This window comes from Palaemon carinicauda, chromosome 37 (genome assembly GCF_036898095.1).
Source record: "Palaemon carinicauda isolate YSFRI2023 chromosome 37, ASM3689809v2, whole genome shotgun sequence".
In the NCBI taxonomy this organism is placed as follows: domain Eukaryota; kingdom Metazoa; phylum Arthropoda; class Malacostraca; order Decapoda; family Palaemonidae; genus Palaemon; species Palaemon carinicauda.
This window is the reverse complement of record NC_090761.1, coordinates 54,973,190-55,000,825: the sequence shown is the minus strand read 5'-3', so window position 1 is coordinate 55,000,825 and position 27,636 is coordinate 54,973,190. Positions and strand designations below refer to the sequence as shown.

Here is a 27,636-nt window from a genome sequence, read left to right as displayed (position 1 = left end):
GGGCATAGGTTGAGTCTCCCCAGAGAGATAAACTACTCCAGCGATGAAAGAGTTCCCACGAGGCTAGTTCAAACTCTTACAGAGCAACTGTTTTTCTCTTGCAAGTGAAGGACTTTTAACAGAGCTTGTTCCATTCTTGCGGGAGACGAAAAGGGCCGAAAAATCAGACACTATCTCCATTCCCAAAAAAAGAATAGTCTAGGATGGGATACTGTAAGTTACGACTTCTCTACGTTCACTATGAGACCTAGCTCCTTGGTTAGGTCTAATGTCCATTAGAGGCTCTCCAGACTGCGATATAATGACGACGCCCTGATTAGCCAGTCGTCAAAATAAAGGGAGGCTCTGAATCCTCAAAAAATGTAGAAAGCTTGCTACATTTTGCAAGGGCCTTGTAAAAACAAGAGGAGCAGGAATGAGGTCGGAGTACAGTGCCCGACAGTGGTACATTACTTTCCCGTCCACAAACCTCAGATGTAGTTGAAAGTTTGGATGAATCGGGATGTGTTAGTATGCATCCTGAAGGTCGAGAGAGACCATCCAGTCGCCTTCCCTTAATGCTGTCAAGACAGCTTGGTAGTCTTCATCGTGAAGTTTGTCTTGACAATGAACACATTGAGCGCACTTACATCTTAAGTACTCCTGCAGTGAACGTGGCTGCCAGATCATTGGAGCCATCCCTGATAGTCTTGTTCCTGCAGAGAACGTGGCTGTCAGATCATTGGAGCCATCCCTGATAGCCTTGTTCATGCATGACATAATTGTACAGCAAAACTTCAAACGCTCGAAAAACTCCTAACAGGAGATGGTCTAGCTCTGAAGCCGACCATAAAAACTTGGAGCGTCTCATGGCCAGGCGCCGGGGAGAGTCTATGAGGCTTGAGAAGTCTCTCTGGGCAGAGGCAGGAACTCCCAAGCCGAGAACTTCTCCCGTGTCATACCAGACGCTCGCTCTATAAGCCAGTTTAAAAGGAGGGAAAGCAAAGGCTGTCTCCCCCAAACTCCTCCTGGTGATCAACCAGTCGCCTAGCAAACGTAAAGCTCAATTAGAAGAGCGAGAGAGCACTAGCTTAGAAAACAACTGCTTCGAAGTAGCTAGGCCTAGTGTAAACTCTGACGTTTAGGCGAACGAGGAGCAGCAGTTACAAAATGGTCCGGACAAAGATCCTTAAAAATCAGCATGATTTATTTAAAGTCCATAGAGGGCTGAGCAGCTTTAGGCTCCTCTCCGTCTGACAAAGTCCCCAAGGGAATATCAGTAGGAGGGGGATCAGCAACTTCCTCATCTGAAGGAACCTCGTCCGACAATTGCCGAGTCTCAAGCAAGGGAGAGACCTGCCGTGGTGGCAATGCTTGACAAGCAGAGTCCACACGCAAAGGAGCAACAGTAGCAGTCAAGGACGCTACGTCATGTAACTGCTTAAAGGACTGACCAGCAACAACAACAGGTGCGGGAGGACGCTCGACGTCAAGTCGAGACTGCCTTGACTGCCTAGATAGAGCAGTTAAAACAACTCTTGACTGCGGTGCTTGACGTTCAACGTCAAAACAAGGCAACTGAGCTGGTTGGCGAACGTCCTGAACGTCAACACGAGACTGCGGCAGCGGCTGAACGTCAACACGAGGCTGCGGCAGCGGCTGAACGTCAACACGAGGCTGCGGCAGCGGCTGAAAGTCAACACGGGACTGCAGCGAGTGAGGATCCAAGTCACGTGACTGACGTGACAAACTACCGACATCACGTTTCATAACGTCAAAAGGACGAGTAAATGCTCATTTGGGCAGCTGACGGCCAGAGTCTCGTTTAGTGTAACGGCGACTCTAAAGCGAAGGTTCATCGTGAACCTGCTCAACGTCATACTTCTCCATAAGGGAGGCAAGCTTAGTCTGCATGTCCTGCAGGACAACCCATTTAGGATCAACAGGAGTCGGAACGGGCCGAGACGACGGTAAAGTCTGTGTTGGCAAAACATTGCATTTACCGCGACCCTTGGACCCCGTGTTACGCTTGCGTTTAATAGGCGAACCGTCTTCCGACGACTGCAAAGGGTCAGAGCTGTCCCCATGGACCTGTCCTGAAGGGGGAACTTCCGCTTTAAGGGTCTAGAAACTTTGCTCCAAGGTTTTTTTTTGCGAGAAGCCTTCGGATGACGAGGAGAAAAAACAGCCTCGCTCGTCTTATGGTAGGGGCGATCTTGCTAGACACGCCCGATACCATAGAGGGAACGTTTGTTCGTTGGTTAAAGCCTCTCGTCCCCATAAGTCCTACAACATTACTTCTCCCTGGTAGCATGGGAGCCTGAAAGAGGTCTCGGACTAGGTGAACGACAAGCACGAACAGACGAACCCTCGGTTGCAACACTAAAAAACACTTTGTGCAATTATCACTTTATCACTACGATTTTCTGATTTGCACTTACTTCACTGAAATCGTATTTTTCAATAATTTCACATTAGGCATGAATAAAACCGATTTCTACCTGAAGCACGCAATTCTCCCCTACATCAAAAGGTTATAATTGCGAAATGAGTCTTATAATGTAAGCACATTAGTACAAGCAAAAATCAGTAAACATATATATCGAATAAAACGGAAAAATATAAAGTTAAAAGGATCAGTGACTGGGGAGGAGACTAAACACTAGTTCATTAAAGACTACGTTTTCAATCTCCCACCGTACAGTGCCTTGGGACGAGAATAAAAACTAAAAAAAGTTTTATCCTTTCTCCCCGTACAGAGACTTGGGACGAGTAAAAAACTGAATCGAGAAAAAAGTTACTCGCTTGGGACGAGAATAAGATTGGAACGTTATCTCTTCCTCTCTCTCTCTCTCTCTCTCGATTTCACACAGAAGAGAAATGCCCACTCACCCTTCGTCAATAAACAGGTTATTTGACCAAAGGAAAAAACTGAAAGGACTAAGAAATTGAAAATTAACAAGTTCCTTTAAATTTGTATTTAAAACACTTCAGTTTGAAAGAAGAATGAACAAAACTTCAAAATCGATTTACTCTTTCTGCAAAGTGAAACAGTGATTCTCTCTTTCTCTATCGTAACGATAGAGCGCAAACTGCGTAGCATAAATAAATCAAACGGTTAGTTCATCTTTGAAACAGCACGAAGACTATTCAAAGAAAATCTTTCATAAAATATCTACTAAAAAATATTCATTTCATAACTTACAGAGCAAATGATTTCAACTATCGAAAATAAAAATTGAATGGGCTCAACGTTGTTTAACTTCGGTTTCCAAGTTAGGACCGCCTACTCTCGGACTAGGGGAGGAATAGGTAAGGCCGCATATAAACAAAACATAGAATTTATCTTGATGTTTAGTATAAATGGAAAGCTAATCAAAGAGGCCTAATAAAGGCGGGCGAGATATAAAATATATAGAGGAAAATCTATAATTAACAACAACAATTTATAACTTGATAAGATAATTGCTAAAAGCCTAAAACACACTTCCGTACACTAAGGGAAGGGTCAGCCATCTTTACTCTATGGAAAAAACCAGAGATAAAAGAGCAAGGGCAAAACACTTTTACTCTCCTTTCAAAAGCATTTCTTTTAAGGATAGTATTGAATAATCCAACACGGCGAAAGCAATAAAACCAAAACCAAGTACTTCACCAATTCGGTAGAAAACTCGAGGTCATAATAGCGAGTGGAATAGACTTGTCGATGAAACCGACAGAGAAGAACTGAAGCTGTTTACATGTATATGCGGTATCTGGCCGATAGTCTGCGCTGGTGGGCACACCCGCTACCTTCATGGCGATCGCTCGCGAGTTTTTGAATTCTGTCGAGCCGTCTGAGACGTCAGCTATTATATATTCACCGGCCAAGTTTAATATTTAAAAATAGGTTGTATAAACAGCACCACTTCAACCTTTGGGAAGCTTACTGATTTTTAGGTAAAATTTCACACTGTCTGCTTAGACATCTTGTGTATTAAAGTGCTGCATACTATTCAGGATGCAACTATACAACGTATAGTAGCATCCTGTTAACAAGCAGCAGTGTTGCCTGCAATTAGGCTTCTGTATTAATCATCTTTTAATAGCATCCTGTTTGGAAACAGTTGGTTCCATTTTAAAGAAAAGATTGTAAAATTTATTTGAAACCATTCATTTAAATTATGAAATCTAGCTCTGACTTGCTTCTCAACTCCCATAGTATCATAGAAAGACTACTCTGCACCTTTTTTTAGTGCCGCACAGCAGCAAAATTATGCATGTTGACTTTTTTGTTACTCTTCCACTAATCACTAGTCACTACAAGCAGGTTCTCACTGCTTAACTGACATAGTTTGGATCCATGCAACAACTTATGAAACATCAAAGAGAAACTTCACCGAACAGTGTTCAATCATGTGGACGCAACCCTACTTCATACTCTCTGTATCCTACTATGGAAAATTGAAGCTTCTTTGAGAGTTGTAGTAGACGTTTAGCATGTCGAGTAAAGAGTTGAACCAACATTCTCAAAACAAAGTCCCTCAAGTTACTTCCTGTATGGTAATTTTAACATATGGGTTAGTGAAGCCCTGGATGCTTGCCCACAGTACTTCTAATCTCCAAACATCAGCGTTTTTAAAACCGTTTCAGCCTTAATTATTTCCAACAGGTTTCTTGTGCCATCTTTGTTCCAGCAATTATGATCGTACCACTTTTAAAATAAACCTTTTCAACTATCTTAAGCTTCAGACTTCAACCTAAATCATTTTTAAAGTTGAATGTTCAGTAAAATTTTTGAATTATAAAGGCTGATAGGAAACAGGCACCCCATTTAATGGATTAGAAGTCAAAGGCTTGGGAAGGAATAAAAGTCTTTCCCATATTTTCTTGATTTTATTCTGAAGGGTTTCTTTGGTAACTTAACTATTTGGCAAATTTACTAGCCTGGTTTTCACAGGTTAGTCTCCATTCTTACCGAACTACTTGTGTAATGCCGATAGTTGTCAGTGCTAATTTGCATTTTAGCATCTTGCTGCTCACCATAGCAATATTAACAAAAGAACATGCTTTCGTCAGTCTTCAATTTTAGGTTCTACAGTGGCCTACAGTACTTTTATATAGGCATGTTAAATTCTAACTAGGCTAAGAATGACCACCAGTCCATTACACTGTTAACAAGGCTGCAAACAGATCAGTGCCTTTGAGCAATTGATCGAGACTATACACAAGACCTTCTGGTATGATGTCTATGGTGCATTAACGTTTTAAGAATTTCATGGTTTTACTAGTTAATGGAAGTTCAATAAATCTTTTAGCAATAAAAGTCTGGTAATGCAAAAATATTACCCAATGCAAAACCCATACAATGTAAACAGTATAGGGTTCAATTGAATTTTTTCTTTGCCCTACATTAAAAATTCTTCACTCCAAATTCCAATAAATTATTTATTGAACAGTAAATCACCAGCACAACTAGAAAAATCTCTCCAGTTTAGACACCAATGGCATGCCAATCAATAAGTGAAAACTAAATGTAAAACAGTTTGATATTTACAAACAATTTGATTGAACTACCTTGCTACTGCTGAAGGGAAGTTTCAAATAGTTTCTAGCGATTAAGGAAACCTTAAAGGTGATAAATAACTAAGGGACCACTTTTAATTGCCAGTTCTGGAATTTGGGAATATTTATTTTTTTTTAAATAATTTTGAAGTTTTTTAAAATTTTAATATCTATACTTAATCAAAATGTTATTGGTATTTGAATAAAGCTTTGATTTATGCAAGCAATTTTGGAGTATGCTTCATACCTATATAAATTTGATTTTTTTTGTTAGCCTTTTAAACTTTCTTCACTTCTTCAAGGCTTGATAAACCCTCTTTCTCCATCACATCAGCTTCAAGGCTTTTGAAATAATCTACTTCCGGTTCTTTTTCGTCCTCAGGTTTCCTGAAAATAAGCAATATTTACTGTAACCAACTACATGACTAATATTGGAACCTTGACTATAAGGCTTTCATCTGTAAATTTATTTTCATGAATTTAATAAGATATAATTAAAATGGTTACCGAAGAGGCAAGGCTTAAGATATAAATTAAGGGGTCTCTTTAAAAAGTGCTGAAAGTGATAACCTTCAAGAAATATTCTGAATTTGCCCCACCGAAGATTTATTTTTTGCTTACTTTTGGCGCTCCCGAATTTCCATCAATTCAATATCTTCAAGGTGTTCTCCTATCTTGTCCAGGAATATTCTCCAGTTCTTAAAGGGAAACCCGGATTCCTCTATTTTCACCCGACAGACAGTTTCTATAAGATCCCAGTTCATCTTTAACTCGAATGCTTTCTGGAATATTAAAAAAAAAAAAAAAGAAAATAAGGGTGTACTCTGCCTACAGAAAGTTTCCAAATGCCAATGACATGCTAAAATACAGAACTGTAATCAAAGTTTGTATTCTCTGCCTACAGAAAGTTTCCAAATGCCAATGACCAAGATACTAAAATACAGTACTGTAATCAAAGATTGTATTCTCTGCCTACAGAAAGTTACCTCAGGCTATTGGCCAAGATACTAAAATACAGTACTGTAATCAAAGATTGTATTCTCTGCCTACAGAAAGTTACCTCAGGCTATTGGCCAAGATACTAAAATACAGTACTGTAATCAAAGATTGTATTCTCTGCCTACAGAAAGTTACCTCAGGCTATTGGCCAAGATACTAAAATACAGTACTGTAATCAAAGATTGTATTCTCTGCCTACAGAAAGTTACCTCAGGCTATTGGCCAAGATACTAAAATACAGTACTGTAATCAAAGATTGTATTCTCTGCCTACAGAAAGTTACCTCAGGCTATTGGCCAAGATACTAAAATACAGTACTGTAATCAAAGTCTGTATTCTCTGCCTACAGAAAGTTACCTCAGGCCAATGACCAAGATACTAAAATACAGTACTGTAATCAAAGATTGTATTCTCTGCCTACAGAAAGTTGCCAATGACCAAGATACTAAAATACAGTACTGTAATCAAAGATTGTATTATCTGCCTACAGAAAGTTACCCCAGGCTATTGGCCAAGATACTAAAATACAGTACTGTAATCAAAGTCTGTATTCTCTGCCTACAGAAAGTTACCCCAAGCCAATGGCCAAGATACTAAAATACAATACTGTAATTCAAGGTTGTATTCTCTGCCTACAGAAAGTTACCCGAGGCCAATGACCAAGATGCTAAAATACAGTACTGTAACAATCAAAGATTGTATTCTCTGCCTACAGAAAGTTACCTCAGGCTATTGGCCAAGATACTAAAATACAGTACTGTAATCAAAGATTGTATTCTCTGCCTACAGAAAGTTAACTCAGGCTATTGGCCAAGATACTAAAATACAGTACTGTAATCAAAGATTGTATTCTCTGCCTACAGAAAGTTACCTCAGGCTATTGGCCAAGATACTAAAATACAGTACTGTAATCAAAGATTGTATTCTCTGCCTACAGAAAGTTACCTCAGGCTATTGGCCAAGATACTAAAATACAGTACTGTAATCAAAGATTGTATTCTCTGCCTACAGAAAGTTACCTCAGGCCAATGACAAAGATACTAAAATACAGTACTGTAATCAAAGATTGTATTCTCTGCCTACAGAAAGTTACCTCAGGCTATTGGCCAAGATAATAAAATACGGTACTGTAATCAAAGTGCAAACTTCACCATACAAACCTTACAAACAGGAAGCGATAACAAAAGTTTAGATTCCTCCTCAGTCAGATTGACCGAACGATCAGGTGCCAATGGGGGAGGATTTTCCGCAGCTATCTTAGCTACCGTTTCTTCGCCGATTTTACTGTTTACGTAGGGACAAAATGAATAAAATCTTGCATGAACTACATTAGGATCTTCCCCAGACTTCCAACCGTAAAGTCCACCCCCACAAACATAGCATTGTACCAAGTCCGCAATTCTAAGAGAGAAAAATCCGGCTTTAACCATGTCGTCTGTATTAATATCTATTTCTCTTGGCCAAAACCTGAAGGAAAACTTGCGAGTCTCGGCATCCATGTATGTTGGGTAAACTGCTCTCCTTACCACCAGCTTTTTAATTGCTTCTGTAATTACAAAAAAAAAAAAAACTAATAGAATCTACATTTACCAAAATATACGGAATCACCTAAATTTAATCATATAAAAATAAAATTTCCCTACAGATTAAATTCATAGCTTCATTTTAGATATCCAACAGTTACGTTTAGTAAAACTTAATTTCATTAACATTGTAAAGAAATCTTTAAATTTGAGCAATTGTTACAGCAAACTCTGGCCTGTAGTCTAAAACCAAAAGATTTAAGTAAAGTTAAATAATTTTTGGAAATTAAAAATTCTCATTTCCTGGCCTATTTCTTGATTTAAACCAAGTACAAATCACTCACCCGTCCGCAAAATGTGTCTAGGAGGCTTAGGCAACGTACGAGTTATCAAGAAATCATGATAGTCATTGATGAACTTGAAAGCCTTTTTCATTTGTTCCTCCTCTTCAGGATTCGGCGGAGCTGCTGCACCTAACCCTCGATTTAGCTGCTCGTATGGGATATAATCATCGTCGACTATGGGCACGTTACCATGGATCTCAGGTTCCTTAATGAATGCGCAATCGGGACACTCCCTTTGGTGTTTATTCCAAGGCACGTCACCCCGGGCAAACCCTCTATAGATTACATGGCAACTGAAGCAGCAAGTACGATCTTCATTCCTCTCAGAAACAAGCATGCTTCTTGCCAGGTCTCTTGGTTTAATGTAATCGACTTGCCAGTCACAAAAAGTGCCAAGGCGAACCTTTTCCATGATCAAACTTTCATAATCAAAAAACCTCCTCTCCTGCATGTCATCGTTTGCCTCGCACATCTCTGAAAATATATAAAAAAAACAAAGCTGGTAATTTAACATATGGATAAAGAAAAATTGAAAACTTAGAACTTATCAAAATAGGAAGGAAGACCTCTAGGCCTAAAGTCAATAAAAATCTGCAGTTTGATAAGACTAAGAAGTGCATATGACAAATATATGCTACTTTTGGAAAAAAAAAAAATCTTCAATTATACTGTACTTTGTACCCAAAGTACCGTAAGTTATTACTGTATAATACACTAAACTTACCGAGCTGAGAGCAGTACACAGAATTAAGTACAGTACTGTAATACCGAGCTGAGAGCAGTACACGGAATTAAGTACAGTACTGTAATACTTTAAAGCTAAGCGGTGAAAATAAAAGCTTCCTTCGCTATATTCAAAGTTCCATTGTAACTAACTTTTCTTTATCCTACTACTAGTTCCACCAACATTAGGCCTACTAGACAACAGACACCAGCCATATATGGGAAGGATCTCCTAGTTCCCAAGAAAAGGACTTTGAAATGTCTAATAATGAAAAAAAAAAAAGTTTAAGTATGGGTTTCCATTGTAATATTTCTATTATATTTGTCTTTAATTAATTCACCAATTTGAAACATTTACCCATTCTATTTAAAGAACACATTCAATATATGTGTACTCTTATTGCTAAAGATTAGCAACTTCATACGATAAAATACCAGTTAATATATTCCTATCCTATTCAGTCAATGAGGCAACACTCTACAGTTTTAATACACAATATAACAAGCTAACAAATCTCTTAATAATAGCTATCTCCAGATAATATGTACAGTACATGCAGGCCAAAGACTTCTGGCCATTTCAAGAAGGTATGTAAATAAGATCACATTAAAGTATAAATTTAAGTATTTCAGAACTTCACGAGGCAAACACCCCAGCAAAATCAACTACCACAAGTACTCCCAGCAGTTGTGTCGCCCATGACCCCAACCTGGGCTTGGCCCAGAGTCGGGGCACTACATTAGAAAAATTCCGTGGGCAATATTCGGGGGTCTATACCCCAAGGCAGCTCAAAGCAAGATATCATTCACAAGAGAGCTGGCCTGGGAGGAGGACTTTATGTTCATTGCCCTCACTGAAACCCACCTATCTGAAGGAATAAAGGAGCCTGAAATACACATCAGAAACTACACCTCCTTCCGGACAGATAGGAAAGGAAGAACACATGGCGGCACAATCATTTACTTGAGGGATGACATTGCTCCAAACTCAATACCCCTCTTGTCATACTCAGACGGCCAAATTGAACTGCAAGCCATACAAATCCAGCAACATAAAATGACGATTATCAACTGCTACCGTCCACCTGGCAGCTGTTCTAGAAACTTCAGTAATGCCATGGAAGCTCTCAGTCGCCTACTAGACTCCCTGCCAGTTCCTACACCTGACGTCATCCTCACTGGAGACTTCAACTTACCCTTCCTGAAGTGGCCCGAAGGAACCCAAACTGTGAGCACCCTCGCTGATAAGTCTCAAGCCGAACTGCTCCTGTCCATTACGAACTCCTCCTTTCTCATTCAGATGTGTCCATACCAACCAGGGGAAACAATGTACTTGACCTATTTTTCACCAATAACAGTGATGCAATTAACTAAGTCTCAGCTGAAAGGACCATCTTCTCTGACCATAATCTCCTCAAGATACACACTACGTACAACAAATCACATTCCCCTGAAATGGCTACACCAACAGAGAACCCTTTCTCCAAACTAAACTTTTTCAGCAGCCAAGTGAATTGGGATCTCCTAAATACCCAACTACAGTGCACTGACTGGGAGTCAGAACTCCATGTTTGCAACCCTGAGGTAATGCTGAATGACTTTCTAAAAACCACTCGGTGCCTGTGAAGGTAATGTGCCAACAAGAAGACTGCCAGCCACCAGAAGTAGTCACATACCAAGGGACAGAAAAGTGCTTAAGAGCCGACGGGCGAACTTAAATAGACAAATGCAAACAACAAAGTGACACCCGGAAAAACTCTCTGCAAGCCAAGACCTTGCATATAGAAAATGAACTCAAGGATTCACACGAGAAGCAACGTGACTGGGAAGAAACGCAGGCAGTGTGCAATATCAAGGCCAACCCTAAATTTTTCTTCAAGTACTGCAAGAAATTCTCGGAAACGCAAGTCAAGGTTGGACCACTTCAGGCAGGAAATGGGATGATGTCAAACACCCCTGAGGAAACATGCCAGATTCTCTCCCAGCAGTATACCATAGTCTTCTCGCATCATACACCTGCCAAGATTGTTCTCGAACCTGCCGAGTTCTTTAAGGTGCACACCCAACATCACTTGGCTCTTGTGAACATCCCTTTCACCATAACTGATGTACAGGAAGCGATCAGTGAACTAAAAATCAACTCTGCTGCTGGACCAGATGGTGTGCCATCCATCCTTTTACTAAGATGCAAGGAAGCTCTGACGCTCCCTCTACAAATTCTGGCGCTGCTGCCTGGACACTGGAATTATACCATCAATATTAAAAGAGGCCTTCATCTCCCCAATCCACAAAGGGGGAGATAGAAGCCAGGCCAAAAACTACAGGCCAGTGGCCCTCACCTCCCACCTTATCAAAGTATTTGAGAAAATATTAAGAAACAAGATCATTATCCACCTTGAAGAAAACAGCTTGATGAGTAACTCTCAGCATGGCTTTCGTAAAGGAAGGTCTTGTCTCTCCAACCTCTTGGCCCACTATGAGTGGCTGCTCCAGGGCCTTGCTGAAGGCAAAAATGTAGACTTGGTCTACTTAGACTTTGCTAAGGCCTTCGACCGAGTGGACCACGGCATCCTTCTCCACAAGCTGAGGGCCATGGGGATAGCAGGGAAGCTGGTTGTGTGGCTGCACAGCTTCCTTACCAACAGGACTCAGGCAGTAGCTGTCGACGGCCACAAGTCACAGCCTGAGAAAGTCAGCAGCAGAGTCCCCCAAGGCTCTGTTCTTGGCCCCCTACTCTTCCTGGTCCTGATGGCCGACATTGAAAAGACAGTCACGGGCTCCTTCCAGTCCTCCTTTGCTGACGACACTACCCTAAGCCACAGGATCAGTAAGTCTGAGGATGTTGTCCAGCTGCAGGCAAACATCCAGAGGGTCTTCCACTGGGCTGACACAAACAACATGCAATTCAATGAGGATAAATTTGAAATAATGAGACTGGGCCCCAATACTGAACTCATCCACTCCACCGAGTTACTTACAAAAACACAGCAGCCAATCCCACCAAGCAATGCAGTCAAGTGCCTTTGCATCCTCATGGACAATGATGCCACCTTCCAGCAGCACATCAAGGATACCGCCACTAGGGCCAGGCGCATGGTTGGCTGGGTTCTGCGTACCTTCCATTCAAGGGAGCAAGAGGTCATGCTGACACTGTGGAAGACCCTCATACAGCCAATCCTTGACCACTGCAGCCAGCTGTGGTCTCCCCATAAACAGGGGGACATGCAGGAGCTAGAGTCAGTCCAGAGGAGTTTCACAAGATCAATTAATGGAATGAGGGAGCTCAACTATTGGCAGAGCCTGCAAAAGCTGGGACTCTACTCTCAGAGACGAAGAGAGAGAGATATAGAATAATATACACCTGGAAAATCTTGAGAAGCAGGTGCCCAACCCTACCCCTGACTTAATGAGGGCACGTGAAAGTGAGCGTTCTGGGCGCTCATGTGCAAGACAAAGCCTCTCCTCCAGGACACCAGGGAGGATAAAAACCCTCCTTGCCTCCAGCCTCACCCACAACGGCCCCAGACTGTTCAATACACTGCCGAGAAATGTCAGAGACACCACAGGCTGCTCGGTCGCCAAATTCAAGAAAGCACTTGACAGCTTCCTGCAGACGCTGCCAGATGAGCCTCCTGTGCCAGGCTACACAGCGTGCTGCAGGGCAGCCTCAAACTCTGTGCCAGACCAGACCACCCTCATGAAGAAGGACTCACGGACTGGCGTCAGCAGTGGACCACCACAGCTGTGAGGAAGACCCTCTAAATTCGACCAAGTATACCAAGTAAGTAAGTATTACCGGTAATCTGTCTAAAGCCTTAATATGGACTAGTTTTTTTAGTTTATATTTACTAAGTGTACAATGATTACGCAACACTTTTTCCTTTAATGTCACAGATCCTCGATTTCAATTATTTTTGTGCTATTTTAGTTTCATACTTCAAAAGTTTTATTTACAGACTAGTATTTTATTTACAGACCAGTAGATGGAAAGAATCTAGTGTAACTGTTGGGAGATTTAGAGGAACAAAGATGATTTACCCTTCAAATACAAAAGCTAACCAACTTGTTTTTGCTAGACTTAAAAAAAAATATATAGAGAAAAGAGAATTAAAACTATCTGGTATTTTATCCTTGTTAAAATTATGTTACCAATTTAAAACAGACTTGGATAATGGTCACTGAAATTGCATTATGGGTAAAACCCATCCCACATGAATGATATGATTTTAACAGAAAATAGAAGATCTGGTACAATGTGGAAATAGTCAGCTGCCAGTGTCCTAAAGCGACACTTCTATCATTACCAAAAAATAGCAACCGAGGTGGCCTCACTGTAAAGCTACCTAATAGTGCACTTATCGAAGTATAGGAAAATTCCAGAGGATTCATCTGGCGAAAACTGGCGAAAGTGAAGACAAAGCAACTACAAAACATTCACGGGATGAGAAAATGGAGACTCCTCTCTTGCTGCCTCAGGTATTCTATCCAATATTCTTAAATTTCTGAGTAAATAAGAGTGATGTTACCCAATTATCTGTTCTCTAATGAATCTGACATTTATTAAACTAAGTCAAGAGGCAGTTATTCGTATTTGTCGCGTGGAGACATTTGTGCATTTCGTTGGCAAGTTAATAAATTAACATTACGTTGGAAAGTTAAACTTACTTTTAAAGGACAGGTTATTTTAAGAATTTAAGTTATATATATTATATACATAATACATATTTTCCCGGTTGTGAAATTTTGTTGGCAACGCAACGAATGCACAAACTAAAAAGCTTACAAAGAATAGTAGGCTACTGTAAATTATAGTTTACCAAAAAGCTTTCAAATTTATGTTCAAAGCTTCATGGCATGATTATAGGAAATATAGTTAACACCGAGAAAGCTATGCTAATAAAGAGTTGCCGTGTATATAGAAAAACCTGTTCAGTTTTCTTCGAGAATTACTTTATGACTAAATTCCATTACCTCGAGAACAGAGTTTTAAAATGTGGCTTCATTTATAACTAGAAGAAATTGGGATTATATCCGTTTCAATTAAGAAGTGCATTTAAATATTTTAATTAAACTAGCTAAATTAACAAAATTGTTCGAGCAGTTAGGAAAGAAAAATGCGTAGTTTCTAATACCTACAATTAGGCCTACTATGGAGTGATTCGGAGTACTTATATAGTCCCAGCAATTTGAGATTTTAATTTAATTAAAACTCTGTAAACTTTATAATTAGTTATCCTCACTAAAGTACGATCTGTTTTTAAAACAGATTCCAAGAAGGCCGGGGCCAAACTACTCAATGGCATTTGAAGATAAACCAGATGTAAAAAGGTATGCAAGCAAAGATTACTTTCAATTCTAGGCCTTTGGATAAATTCGGATCATAAAGTCTCCATGATTGGGTTGGAGTCCTAAGAAGTCTAGGGTTATGATAAAAAGCGAAATTAAAATAAAGCTGATACGGCAAATCAGGATAGGTTAGGAGTAGGCTAGGTCAATTTAGGGTGACATTCATTGCTGTATTAAAATTACTAAATCTAGCCAAGTTTGTAAATTTATATATAACCGAATAGAGATCATGGTATTTTTTACTTAAATTAAATTAAAGTTGAAACTAAACCATTGAATTTGGAAATTTCCTTCCAAGAAAGCCGCTAAGACTTAGTTCACTCTAGATTAAGCTCTTTATGAATCATATCTATAAGTCTAATGGGATAAGAAGCCTAGTATTACTGATTAAATACTAGATGGATAAACTTATGTTTACAGATGGATTTGGTTTTATATGGATTGATATATTTCAGCCCATTTACAAAGTGATTAGGACGATAAACGAATTTTACACCAAAGTGAAATGTCATTAAGGACTTCGTAGCATTTTTTCCATTTCACTTATTCTCATCAGGATTACCCAAACTCACATTCAAACAAGCAATCTTGATGTAGTATAAGATGATCAAAATCTCAATAAAATTACAAACGACATCCTACTAAAAACACTGCTAAAACCATAAGCCACGGGAAACCACCGCACGGATTACCCAAGAACCAACGTATAATCTTAGACAACTACGGAGAATAAACATACCTGCTTTCAATCAAATCGAAAACCTCCAAAGATATTAGTATTCCCAACTGGATAGTAAACCAAACGGGTAGATACTGATTATTCTTCGAGAAACTAAACCGAAGTAAGCTCTGACGTAGAGCGGGAAGGTAACGCCAGGGGGGTAACAAGGCATTAACTGGTTGTTGGAATAGAATAAACAAGGTACTTACTTTATTTTACTTTTACGGGTTAATTTCTCGCCCTCCATCAGACACCAAAAGTCTGTTCAGGCGGGCCTTGGTGTGTGAAAATAATTTCTTTCCAGTTAATATTTTGCTATGTAACTTAGTTATTTCACTAGCATTTGTATTCAGGCTTAATAGTTTTCAGGTCACTATTATAACACTTTCTAAAAAGATAAGTCTTCAAGTTTTTCTTGAAAGCTGCCACATTTTTGCTATTCTTGACATCAAGTGGAAGGTCGTTGAAGAGTCTAGGTGCACCATAACTAAACGTTCTTCCTCCTATTGTATGATTCACACTAATTTCGAACAGAAACCGAAGATCATGAATACTTGGTATAATATCTATGAGTCATATTGTTTCCCTTTTCTTTAAAACATAGTGTAGCTTACATGTTCAGTTTAACCTTTTTTTTTTATTCAATTACCTCCGCCAATGAAGTTGAATAGAGGTCATATTTTCGGCCCTGTTTGTGTTTGTGAACAGCTTCCTGGTCACAATTTTAATTGTAGATTAATGAAACTTGCAGGGATTAACATTTATGTAAAAAGTTGGAAATTATTAAATTTGGGAATGTCAAAGGTCACGGTCAAGTAAAATGTCCAATTCATGTAATCAGCCAGAAGTTTGGACATCGTTGTCACAGAGACTTCAAACTTGGTTCAGACTTGAGTGTTTGATAATACACGCCAATAAATACATGTTAAGGTCAAATGAACAAGGTCGAGCAAAAAGTCGACAAATAAGCTGCCATGGCGGAGGTCTGCGCTCTAGTATTCTTTACCTTAAAGAACCCATAATTGAGATGGAGGACCCCCGGATACGATTTTTTCCAGAGGAGTGCAGTGAGGTTTAAAGGTTTAAAAGGCCGTTCATAAATGACAGAGGCAAGGGACAGTGACATTGCCCTATTGAGCAGGACAATGCCCTAGAGCAGTGTTTCCTAACCTTTATTTAAATGATTACCCTAAAATCTTATTTCCAAGTAATCAATGACCCCATTGAACATATACCCGGTAACATTGGATGTTTTTTTTTGCATCCACCTGAAGAACTGTATGGATCATGTAGCCCGCTATTGGCTGCTTATAGTTAAGGATCCAAAACAAATGCAAACTTTTCCATTTTAATGGGTATCAAAATGAACCATCATCAGTGCAGAATATTCAATGTAACAATATTAATAGATATTATTTAGTAATCACTTTATGTTTGCTCTGGTTTTTCAGTGTGAGGGTTGAGCTCAATAACTCAATTTCAGAACATCTTGATTACCCCAAAAATTTACCCCAGGGTTGGGAAACACTGCCCTAGAGACTGAACATATATACATTGATCAGCACCCAAGCCCCCTCTTCACCCAAGCTAGGACCAAGGAGAGCCAGACAATGGCTGCTGATGAGATATTTATTTTAATGTTACTGTTCTTGAAATAATTTATTTTTCTTTGATTCCTTTCCTCAATGGGCTATTTTACCAGTTAAAATCCCTGGCCGTATATCATCCTGCTTTTCCAACCAGGGTTGTAGCTTAGCTAATAATAATAATAATAATAATAATAATAATAATAATAATAATTAAGAAACTTAATTTTCCGAAAGTGTCACTCTTCAATAATGTTATAGAATCGGTTATTTTTTATCAATAATCCAATCTCAAAAGTGAACCGTATAAGTGTCCTATTTTGCATGGTTCACCAGTCTACTTAAAAGACAGCAACATTGATGATAAACATTATTATTATTATTATTATTATTATTATTATTATTATTATTATTATTATTATTATTATTATTATTATTATTACCTGCTAAGCAACAACCCTAGTTGGAAAAGTAGGATGCTATAAGCCCAGAGTCTCCATTATGAAAAATAGCCCAGCGAGAAGAGCAAACAAGGAAAATTAAATATTTTGAGAACAGTAACAATATTAAAATAAAAATTTCCTATATAAACTATACAAACTTTTCAAAACAACAGGAAGAAAAACGAGATTCAACTTTTAAGGCAATTACCTTTGTTTGAGGCAAATTTCACGGTTTCAAGGTAATTCTAAGGTAATTTCGGTTTTGCTAGCTTAAAATCTAAGGAAATTGGAAAAAAAAAGTTTTAAGGCTTATTAGAATAGTGTGCCCGAATGTACCTTCAAGCAACAATGAATGAGAGTAAATTCAAAATCTCTAGAAAATCATCTAGATAAAAATAATGGTTCTTTGCTGATGTTCAACGCACTAAGCGATCCTTGCTAGTCCAACCGAGAGTCTATACTAAAGCCAGTAATAAGAAAGACTTATTAATTACAGTTACTTTTTCCAATAGTTTTGTGATTAATTTACGGTTGGGAGAAATTTGTCCGTCTTATACTGACTGGGGTGAAAACGATACAGGTAAGCAGCAACAGAAGTAAAAAGGTTGACATTATTAATTAAATTTGTTAGTTAGAGATTTCCTGCTTAAGGGTACACTCGGGCACACTATTCTATCTTATTTCTCTTCCTCTTGTTTTGTTCAAGTTTTTATAGTTTATATAGGAGATATTTATTTTGATGTTACTGTTCTTAAAATATTTTTTTTTCTGTTTCCTTTCCTCACTGGGCTATTTTCCATGTTGGATTCCCTGGGTTTATATCATCGCGCTTTTCCAACTAGGGATGTAGCTTAGAAAATGATATAATAATGATAATAATAATAATAATAATAATAATAATAATAATAATAATAATAATAATAATAATAATAAGAATAATACTTTCGATAGTAGCAGCAGACCGCTGTCTAGAATCGTCTCTTCACTACTTAGCAACATAGTTAACAACATATAAACAAAAATTATGTTATTCAATACTAATTTTCTTGAATAATTACGCACAATTATAACTGGTTGGTTGATCATACCTGTTTACTGGCTTCTTGAAACTGAAACGTTTCACATGAATTTTCCTCACTAGGCCTATAGGAGGTGATAGTTTTTTAACGTTAAATGTCTATAAGTTGCTTGACTTTGATTTAGCGGAACATGATAGATAAAGAGGGCATTGTCATAGACACGTTACGCCTTATATTGGAAAAAAAAAACTTTATTCCATTAGAAATTGATTTTTTATTAATGATAAAGCCACACATCCATACCAAATAGATGATTAAGACTTGCTGCAGATTGTAATGATCATTCATATATATATATATATATATATATATATATATATATATATATATATATATATATATATATATATATATATATGTATATATATGTATATATATATATATATATATATATATATATATATATGTATGTATATATATATGTATATATATATATGTATGTATATATATATGTATATATATATATGTATATATATATATGTATGTATATATATATATGTATATATATATGTATATATATGTATATATATATATATGTATATATATATGTATATAATGTATATATATATATGTATATATATATATATATATATATATATATATATATATATATATATATATATATATATATGATTTTCTATATCAGTTGCAAATGAGGGAATTGAATTGGTTCTATTTTAGAATTCCTATTAAATTTTTTTCATAACTTGCCGAGAGCGTAGATCCAAATTCGTGTTACTACTTTTTATTAAGGAAATCAAAATGCAAACTGTCATAAGCCCCATCACATGTGAAATTACTCACAGTGGGTAATTTACCGCTATTTGGGAACCGCTGACCTTCTGCAAGTGCAATATTCAAGTGATTATTTGTATTGCGAATATTTCTGAAGTCATACCATGTAAGTGGTGAAAGGGCTTTTAGCTACTGTGCGCCTAGACACTATGATAAACTGCCAACTGAAATGAAGGACCTGAAGGTAGCAATTGAATTTAAGAAGAAACTAAAGACATTACTTTTCACAAGATCATATGATTTGGAAGATGCTACAATCAAAGAATTGTATAAGTTATAATGAAAATGTTTCGTTAGATGATTAATATGGACCCGCCCGAGAAGTAGTTCACTCGACTTCAGTGGAGGGTTGGATTTAAACCCAAAACAAGTAACAAGTAAGTAAGTAGACACGTAGATCGTAAGATGTCAAATGAAAGTTGGCTAATGGGAAGAGTTGACAGTTGTTGAATTTGTTTACAATTCTGCACTCTTTAGTCAACATTATCAGGAAACTTGAAAGTAAGAAAAATAGGTTTTTAAAGAAACAAAACATATCAAAATTTAATATTTCATTAGAGATCCTCCTGACATACACTAGATTCGAGTGAAACAAGATATAAGTGAAAACTTCATTGAAGTCGTGTAGCTTCATAACAATAATTGCCAAAATAGAAAAAAAAAATAATGACAATTTAAATATATAAAAGCTGCAGTCCAAAATACATTTGAAATTCTCAAAAAAAAAAAAAAATAAATAAAAAGTCAAACAGTACCTTACAAAGCAAAATAGCTTGTAATTGTCCATTATATAAGTATTCATTATCAAATAATACTTTTAATGTAATAGTGAAGTGGAACCAAAAAAATATTAGATTTCACAAACTGATATCATGTAAGAGCGAAATAGTTCTTGAAGACTATGAACAAAATCTCTGTGAAGGAATCGGGTTGAATAAGCGAAAGTAAGATTCAGCTGATTTCTAAACGTGTGGATGAATATAACCATAAACGACCCTCTACTCCGTAAAGAACAGAACCTGGTGAGTTTTTCCACCGAAACATATTGGCCCCCTTCTGTTAGAATGCCGGCAATGTCGCCCATGTTGGATATTGTGTAGTAGTAATTTGGATCCCCATCTGATTTAAATAATTCTTGTAAGTTACGGTTAGTGTCCTCCATCATGATTCTGTATGCTGTTGTTGTTAAAACTCTTTTGGAATTAATATCTTTGTGAAGTTTCTGGTGGAATTCTTTTGCGACATTCCAAAATACTGGAAGCATGTCTTTCGGAACCAGAAAAGGACTCCTGTATCCAAACAGTGGCCCTTGGACACCAATGACTCTAGATGCATTACCCGAGTAGTACCTCCTAATGTCAATATCATGCCCTGCTCTGATGTTGTATTCGTCTTGGGTAATGCCATACTCTTGCAGGAGCTTCACGAGGCTAAGATTGATGAGAGAAGTGATAGAGGCGTGGAGGCCAACGCCCTCTGACTTTGCCTTCCTGTGAAATCTAGACGTCATGTCTGAGTCGATGACAATGGAGATCTTCCGAGAAGTGACAGGAGTGTCTGGTGGAATCTCACAAATATGGTGGATCAGAGGACGTACTTTTAATCCGTCTTCTAACTCTTTTTGTATATCCCTACCTAACTGTGGATTCTCTTTTAGCTTTGCCATTTCCTGTTCATACAATGGAAGTACCTCCTCGTCACCTATATGTTCACCCAACTGCTGTTCATCATCGATAGGCTGACCACCCATAAGGTTGTTCAATATATGACAGAGTAAATTACAAATCTTGACGTTCGTTGTTCCATCTGAGAGTGAATGATGAATACCAAAGATTAACGCATAGTTGTTGGGGAAATCACCTGATTTCCTCTCCAGCAATAATAGTCTGACATGCCAAAGAGGTCCATTTTCACTGTCGTATGTATGAAGAGTAACTTTTTCTAACTCCTCCTCGAGGTTTCCATTCGTGATGACCTGTGAAAAGGAATTCAGTTAAATTTCAATGGAGGAAAACTCCATATTTAGTAAGAGTAGAAAGCATTGGCTAAATCATTCTTAGATTATTTTGTCTTTTAATCGATGGCTGTAATTAGATAATAGATTCGACATTGTATTTAGAGTATACTCAACTTATCACTATTTAATTTCTGCTGAAATTTTAACAAGCTTATGGTCTATTTCTTGCCACGGCCTGAAGATTTAGGAAGTCAAAGTTTATAATATATATTTTCATTGTTTCCTGTGTTTTCCTGGTGCCTTTGCATACAGCCAAAGCTCTTGAAAAACTTACAAAAAATACAAAATTGGAATAATTAGCACTTCAGTACCATTTATGAGTTCATTATATCTTTCCAAGTTTTTTCTTTTCTTATTTTTTTTTCATTCTCTGAGTAGGCTACTTTGTAAAATCATTGTGCATAGGACAAAAGATATATTTTGCGATATTGTGTCGGAAACATAACATTCAATATTTCTTTACACCCATCTTTTACTCGACTCCATATGGTAATGTTAGCGACAATTTGGTTAAACAAGAAAAGTGTTAGTGCTAAGTTTTTGCTCGATAGTTGTGGACTTTTACTAACGAGTTCATAACTACATTTGAAGACATTTGGATTGCTTTTTCTTTCCAAGAATTGACAAAATACAAAGCAAATACACAGCTAGTATATGTGTCTATCATGTTTAAATAAAGCTATTACATCTACAACACAGGCACCCAGGATTTAATCACAACCCGTTGGAGACAAAGTTTCCCATATTGAAGTAAATTAAGTTTATTTTTTTTTACTTATCTGAAATAATACTGAAGTAAAATATGTTAATGTAACAATATCAGCTGTTGCTATTTTTTTTTATTGAAAGTAACCAAATACTAAGGGTCAAACTCCTTTCATGATGTACTGTTTGGCTTTATGAAGAATATGTTAGCACTAAACATTTCTTCATTATCATAGCTACTATTAAAAAACCATTTGCAACTGCTTTACGGGGTGACTGCATTTATCCATTTCAGCAAAATGCAAATAATTCTATGCATATAAAGGCAAAGATTCTCCTAGAAGTATAATTTTGTCATCTTTCTGATCTTTTGACACTTATATTTATAAAACTCATAAGAATTGTAGTAGCTGGTTGAAGGTGGATACATGTGGCGCATATTCATTACTTTTAGCAAACCAACAATACTTGATATGTCAGGTGATTTTGGATATAGTGATCAGGCAAAAAAAAGAGATAATTTATTGATAATACAGTTCCAGGATATCCTCTGTAAATACTACTTTTGCTGGGACAGTTTTTTTTTCTTTTTTTCTTTTTTTTAGCTTCTCTGTTTGTTCAAAGTGAACCCCAATTCGCTATCAATATCTTTTGTTTCTTTTCTGAAGACTTTTGGATAAGTATCTTTTTTCTTTGCCAGTTGAATGCTCTTAATCCAAGTTCAGTTACGCTGTGTAAAATCCGTTTTCAAATTTCTCTCCTAGTTCCAGTTCTATCAATCATCATTGCATTGATAACATTGATAACATTGATTCCACTAAGATACCCCAGATACTTTGGTGGGAAGGGAAAAGTTAGCTTATAGAGCTATTTTAACACAAGCTATAATTTGATGATTTGCTAGTTAACGTACCGTAGCCCTACCATTTATCAGAATAAGTGTGGTATTAATGTTTCCCACTGGTCCGACGCCATCCATTTTATAAACTTGATATCCTTCTACGCTCATACGTCGTTACTTCCACTTCAACTTTAAATCAATCGACACTACGAACCAAAGAGAAGAACCGAATGCGTATTTTTGCTAATAGTTATGCTTACATTAACATATTTTACTTTAGTATTATTTCAGATAAGTAAGAAAAAAAAATTACTTCAATATGGGAAACTTTGTCTCCAACGGGTTGTAATTAAATCCTGGGTGCCTGTGTTGTGGATGTAATAGCTTTATTTAAACATGATAGACACATATACTAGCTGTGTATTTGCTTTGTATTTTGTCAATTCTTGGAAAGAAAAAGCAATCCAAATGTCTTCCTCCATAAGAAGGTGGCAGAATGTCTCTGAGGTCACAAGCGAGCTTTGGTTAACCTTTTGATATGTTTTCACCTTAATATTAGCCTTATTGTGAGGGGTCTATGAGTAGTCTTACATGATAAAATCTATATTAATTTATGTGGCTAGTATTACTAACAAGCCTTAGGGAGCCATTACCTTAGCCAGGGAACTTTGCTTTCAATGTTAGCATCAATGAGTTTTGTAATGGCTACAGAATTTTCGTTAAGTTTTTACCTTACATAGATTTTATTTATTCTGAAACCTAATAGTCCCTTAACAATCTCAATACTCTTAGTTAGCTTTGATAGATTTACTCGTAAAGGATTTTTTGAAGTAAATGAAATTTTAAGTTAGTGTTCAAATGTTGCTAATTTCAGGATTTGTGTTCACAGCAATATAATGCAAACAGTGTTTTATAGATTTTTGTACAAAACTCCATCTTCATGGGTCTAAGACTATCTTTTTTTTTCTTTGCCTGTTTTTAAGGGTTAACGGAAAATAAAGGTTTATATCTAAATATAACAAAGCAAAAATATTCTAAAACTAACTTACACTAATTTCATATTTCTCCTTCACAAGAATCTAATAAACACTGGTCAGAGGTGGACTTCATATGCACAGAAATGAGTTCAAGAAGCCTATGAACAAATTCATAGGTCAAGAATCGTGTTGAGTAGGCTATGTTGATATTCAAAAGGTCCCTAAAAGTATGAAAAAATATAATCATGAAAGAACTCCCGCTTCTTAGAGAACAGAACCTAGTGAGCTTCTGTGTAGAGACATACTGTCCTCCCTCCGATAATGTTCCAGCCAAGTTTCCCATATTTGTAATAGTGTAGTAGTAATTTGGCTCTCCATCTTCTCTGAAAATATCTTTGAAATTCTGATTGATATCTTCAGTCATCAGTCGATAAGCTGTTACTGTTAAAACTTTTCGAGTGCTGATGTCAGAGTGTAGTTTCTTATGGAACTCCTTTGCAGTTTCCCAGAACACTGGGAGCATATTTTTTGGAACCCAAAATGGCGCCTTGTATCGAAATAAGGGGCCATGGACACCAAGTGCTCTGGAGGAATCACGTGTGTAATATCTCCGAATATCGATGACATGTCCAGCCCTAATGTTATACCTATCTTGGATAATACCTTGTTCTTGTAAGAGCTCCACCAGAGTGAAATTTATCAAACTAGTGAGAGCAGAATGTAGACTCACTCCCATAGACTTGGCTTTTCTATGAAATTGTTTAGATATATTTTGATCAATGATGGTAGATACATCTTGCGTCGAAGTGGATAAATCTCCAGGAATTTTGCAAATATGACGGATAAGTGGTCGTACTTCTGACCCTTCTTGCAGCTCTCTCTTGATTTCTTGACGCAAGGTTTCGTTCTCTCTGAGTCTTGCCATCTCTTGCTCATAGAGAGAAAGTAGTTCCTCCTCACCTTTGAGTTCACCCATTTGTTGGTCATCGTCTATAGCCAGGCCTCCCATGAGGTCGTTCATGATATTGCAAAGTAAGTTGCAGATCTTTATATAGGTTGTTCCATCGGCTATGGAATGATGCGCCCCAAATACAAGGGCATAATCAAATGGGAATTTCTCATTCACTGGTGTTGATGCTTTGAATGTTATAAGTCGAACACACCACAAAGGACCATCCTTGGAGTTATATTCGTATTTAGTGAGTTTATGTCTTTCCTCTGATAAATTCCCTTCTTTAATTACCTGAAAAAAGAGAATTCATACAAAGTAGCGTTACCTGTGTACTGTAGATAATAACACCAAAAGCAGCATGGATACGAGAGCAAACTAAAGTAGATGATATTTAACAGTAAGAAAAAGAGGTGGACGGGGGAGGGACATATGATGATTATGTCAGATAATAGAATGGGTCCCTAGAGATTGCAAACGAAGCAGCGGAAAAAAAGATGATGATGATGAATGGACGAGCTAAGAAAATTTGCAGGTATAGACTGGCATAGGAAGAAAATAATGATAATGATAAAACAAATGACTTTCAAGTTTTATATAATTCAAAGTGAAGATAAAAAGAAGTCCTCTCACCCACCATGCAATACAAAAGGCTCTCTATGAACAGAGTACAAAGGGCAGGCCTATTAACAGATAAAGATGAAGTCCTAATAAGGAATACTCTACCCATTAATAAAAGTAAATAAATATAAGCAGGGAATATTGAGAAACCACTGTCTTAGGTTAGAGTTCTCTTGCTTGAGGGTACACTCGGTCACACTATTCTATCTTAATTTCTTCCCCCTCTTGTTTTGCTAAATTTTTTATAGTTTATATAGGAAATATTTATTTTTAATGTTGTTACTATTCTTAAAATATTCTATTTTTCCTTGTTTCCTTTCCTCACTGGGTTACTGTATATTCCCTATTGGGTACCCTGGGCTCAGAGCATCTTGCTTTTCCAACTGGGGTTGTAGCTTAGCAAGTAATAATAATTATAATATCCCTCCTAAGCAAATAAGCCAACAACGTTTATAGTATCTATTTATAGCTATACGAAAAAGATATAGGTCCATCTTTAAAGATTAACATGCAATAAAAACCATATGTTTCATATATGGCAAGCAAATTCGCTACGAATCGGAACACGTAGGTAATCCTTAATAAGCACAGTAAGAGAAAGCTAGAGAAATCTGACAAAAAGAAAGTTGCTATTATTTTTATTTCTAACATATTTATTTGTTATCTATTCTACTGATAAGGAAAACCCCATACCTGTAGATCAATGTTGCATGCGTCCATTTCTCGCAGCCATAGCTCCGAGTTTCTTTCGCGAAGGCACACTCTGAGAACTGGAACTTTCCTTTGGGTATACAAAAAAACGTTGTGATAATTCTTATATTCGTTTGAAGATAATTTTCAAGTTCCCCTGGGTCATTGATAAAAGGTAGAAAACTTTACGATTTTATTCATGTTGGGGAGTCAACCTTTAGGTGAAAGCAGTCCTTTAAATTTCTTATATTATTGAAATTTCACATATTATTAATATGCTTCAAGAAAAAACGAAAAATTAAATTGAATCTCTAATTGGGAGTTGAAATTAGCCTATTTTATAGACCTAAAACCAATTTGTTCCATTATAATCTCCCCCGAACAATCTCCATTTTTATATCTTCCTTACCGATACAAGTGCGTTAAAGCTCTCCTCAAGAAATCCTCCTCTATGGGTTTGGCAGAAGCAAGGTCGAGGGTATAATGGGTCAAATACATCTGCAGCTGATGCCCTATTTCAAACATGCGCTCCAGGTCTGTGGCTTTGCGCAACCACTTTGAATCACTGTCGGCCATCTTGAAATCAAAATCGTAGTTTCTCTATTGCAGTCTAGTGTGTCTGTTTATCATTGATGCTTTGAAATTCCAAGTTGCCAGGCGTCGAAGAGGACATTAGATAAAAATCTGTAAAAACATAAGAATTAATATCTACATCATAAATAAGTATCAATCTTAAACCAAGTAAAAGTCAAACAAATACATATTTCCAGTCCAAAGTATAAAGAAAACAATTAAAAGGGGAAGAAATGTAAGAAGAATGGGATTTGTACTCTAAGGAAGTAGTAGACCTCTCGCAGAAGCAGCCAGTGGGAGAATTCTAAAGCCTGAGAGTAAGCAAGAAGGCACTGGGTCGTGAAATCCAATTATTAGCACTTTCTAAAAAGCAGCTGTGGGGAACTATAGCCTGTCGGGTGTTACCAGGCAACCTGAGAGGAAAAGGTATTCCTCCACTGAGCTGAGCTGAACAGTGACCAAAGTAAGACACTCAAACCACCTAAAATTAGGTAGTAGACCGAGTTAGCTGGTCTTATACCAGTACGGGTTCTTGGGGATAAATTAAGTTCTGTCAGGACATTTAAGGTTCTGAATGGCAATGAAAAAGACACAGTAACTTCTGATCTTTTATTTGTCATTATTTATCTGATTAATTCTTAACACTGAACGCACAGAATTCTGAAAGGGAATTGAACAAAGAAATGCCAAGGTCATAAGAGGTCATTAGACTGACAGAAATACAGGTAATCAAGTATATGTGCTGTCAATAGACTTTTTTTATGTGTTGATTAGTTACATCTGAATGTTTAGTTTTTGGATATACAAACTATTCATAACATCTGGCCTACAAAATATTCAATTGAATTCACTCGTCCAAAACTCTTACTTGTCTCTGCATTTTCATTGAACATTGTCTTAGTTTTACTCATTCATTTTCAGTCCTACATTTCTGTTTTCTCTATTCAAATCTTCTATCACATTTTGTAATTTCTCCTATGATTCACTAAACACAGATATGCCATCTGCAAATCTTAAGTTGTTAAGGTATTTCCCATTAATATTAATTCCTACATTTTCCCAATCTAAGACCCTCTTCTTGACATGCTGTGAATAATCTAGGAGAGATAGGGTCTCCCTGTCTAACTCATTTCTCAATCGAAATTTTCTCACTCTTTTTATGTAGTTTTGGGATTGCTGTA

General features: G+C 37.1%; 3 protein-coding genes across 5 annotated transcripts in view; 1 reads left to right on the top strand and 2 right to left on the bottom strand.

Moving 5' to 3' along the window:
• Window positions 1-4,840: 4,840 nt before the first annotated feature.
• On the bottom strand, window positions 4,841-15,335 carry LOC137629684 (E3 ubiquitin-protein ligase XIAP-like). The gene is made up of 5 exons (XM_068361240.1): window positions 15,198-15,335; window positions 8,390-8,863; window positions 7,683-8,068; window positions 6,145-6,305; window positions 4,841-5,910 (listed from the first exon to the last, which is right to left on the bottom strand). Exons 2-5 carry the CDS (start codon window positions 8,859-8,861, stop codon window positions 5,802-5,804), a joined length of 1,128 nt encoding a protein of 375 aa, XP_068217341.1. The 5' UTR covers window positions 8,862-8,863; window positions 15,198-15,335; the 3' UTR covers window positions 4,841-5,801.
• On the top strand, window positions 11,861-12,466 carry LOC137629317 (uncharacterized). The gene has a single exon (XM_068360573.1). It carries the CDS (start codon window positions 11,861-11,863, stop codon window positions 12,464-12,466), a length of 606 nt encoding a protein of 201 aa, XP_068216674.1.
• Window positions 15,336-19,637: 4,302 nt separating the features above from the next.
• LOC137629683 (uncharacterized) overlaps window positions 19,638-27,636 on the bottom strand; it is an 11,027-nt gene continuing 3,028 nt past the window's right edge. For 2 of the 3 annotated variants that reach the window (XM_068361236.1, XM_068361238.1), the window contains exons 2-5: window positions 26,292-26,566; window positions 25,886-25,973; window positions 23,695-24,865; window positions 20,937-21,057 (exon numbers count right to left, since the gene is read on the bottom strand). In XM_068361236.1, the coding sequence (XP_068217337.1) occupies window positions 23,702-24,865; window positions 25,886-25,973; window positions 26,292-26,458 (1,419 nt within the window). In that variant the 5' untranslated portion in view covers window positions 26,459-26,566 and the 3' untranslated portion in view covers window positions 20,937-21,057; window positions 23,695-23,701. Of the gene's footprint in view, window positions 21,058-23,694; window positions 24,866-25,885; window positions 25,974-26,291; window positions 26,567-27,636 lie in introns of all 3 variants that reach the window. The other variant, XM_068361239.1, reaches the window with a different exon arrangement.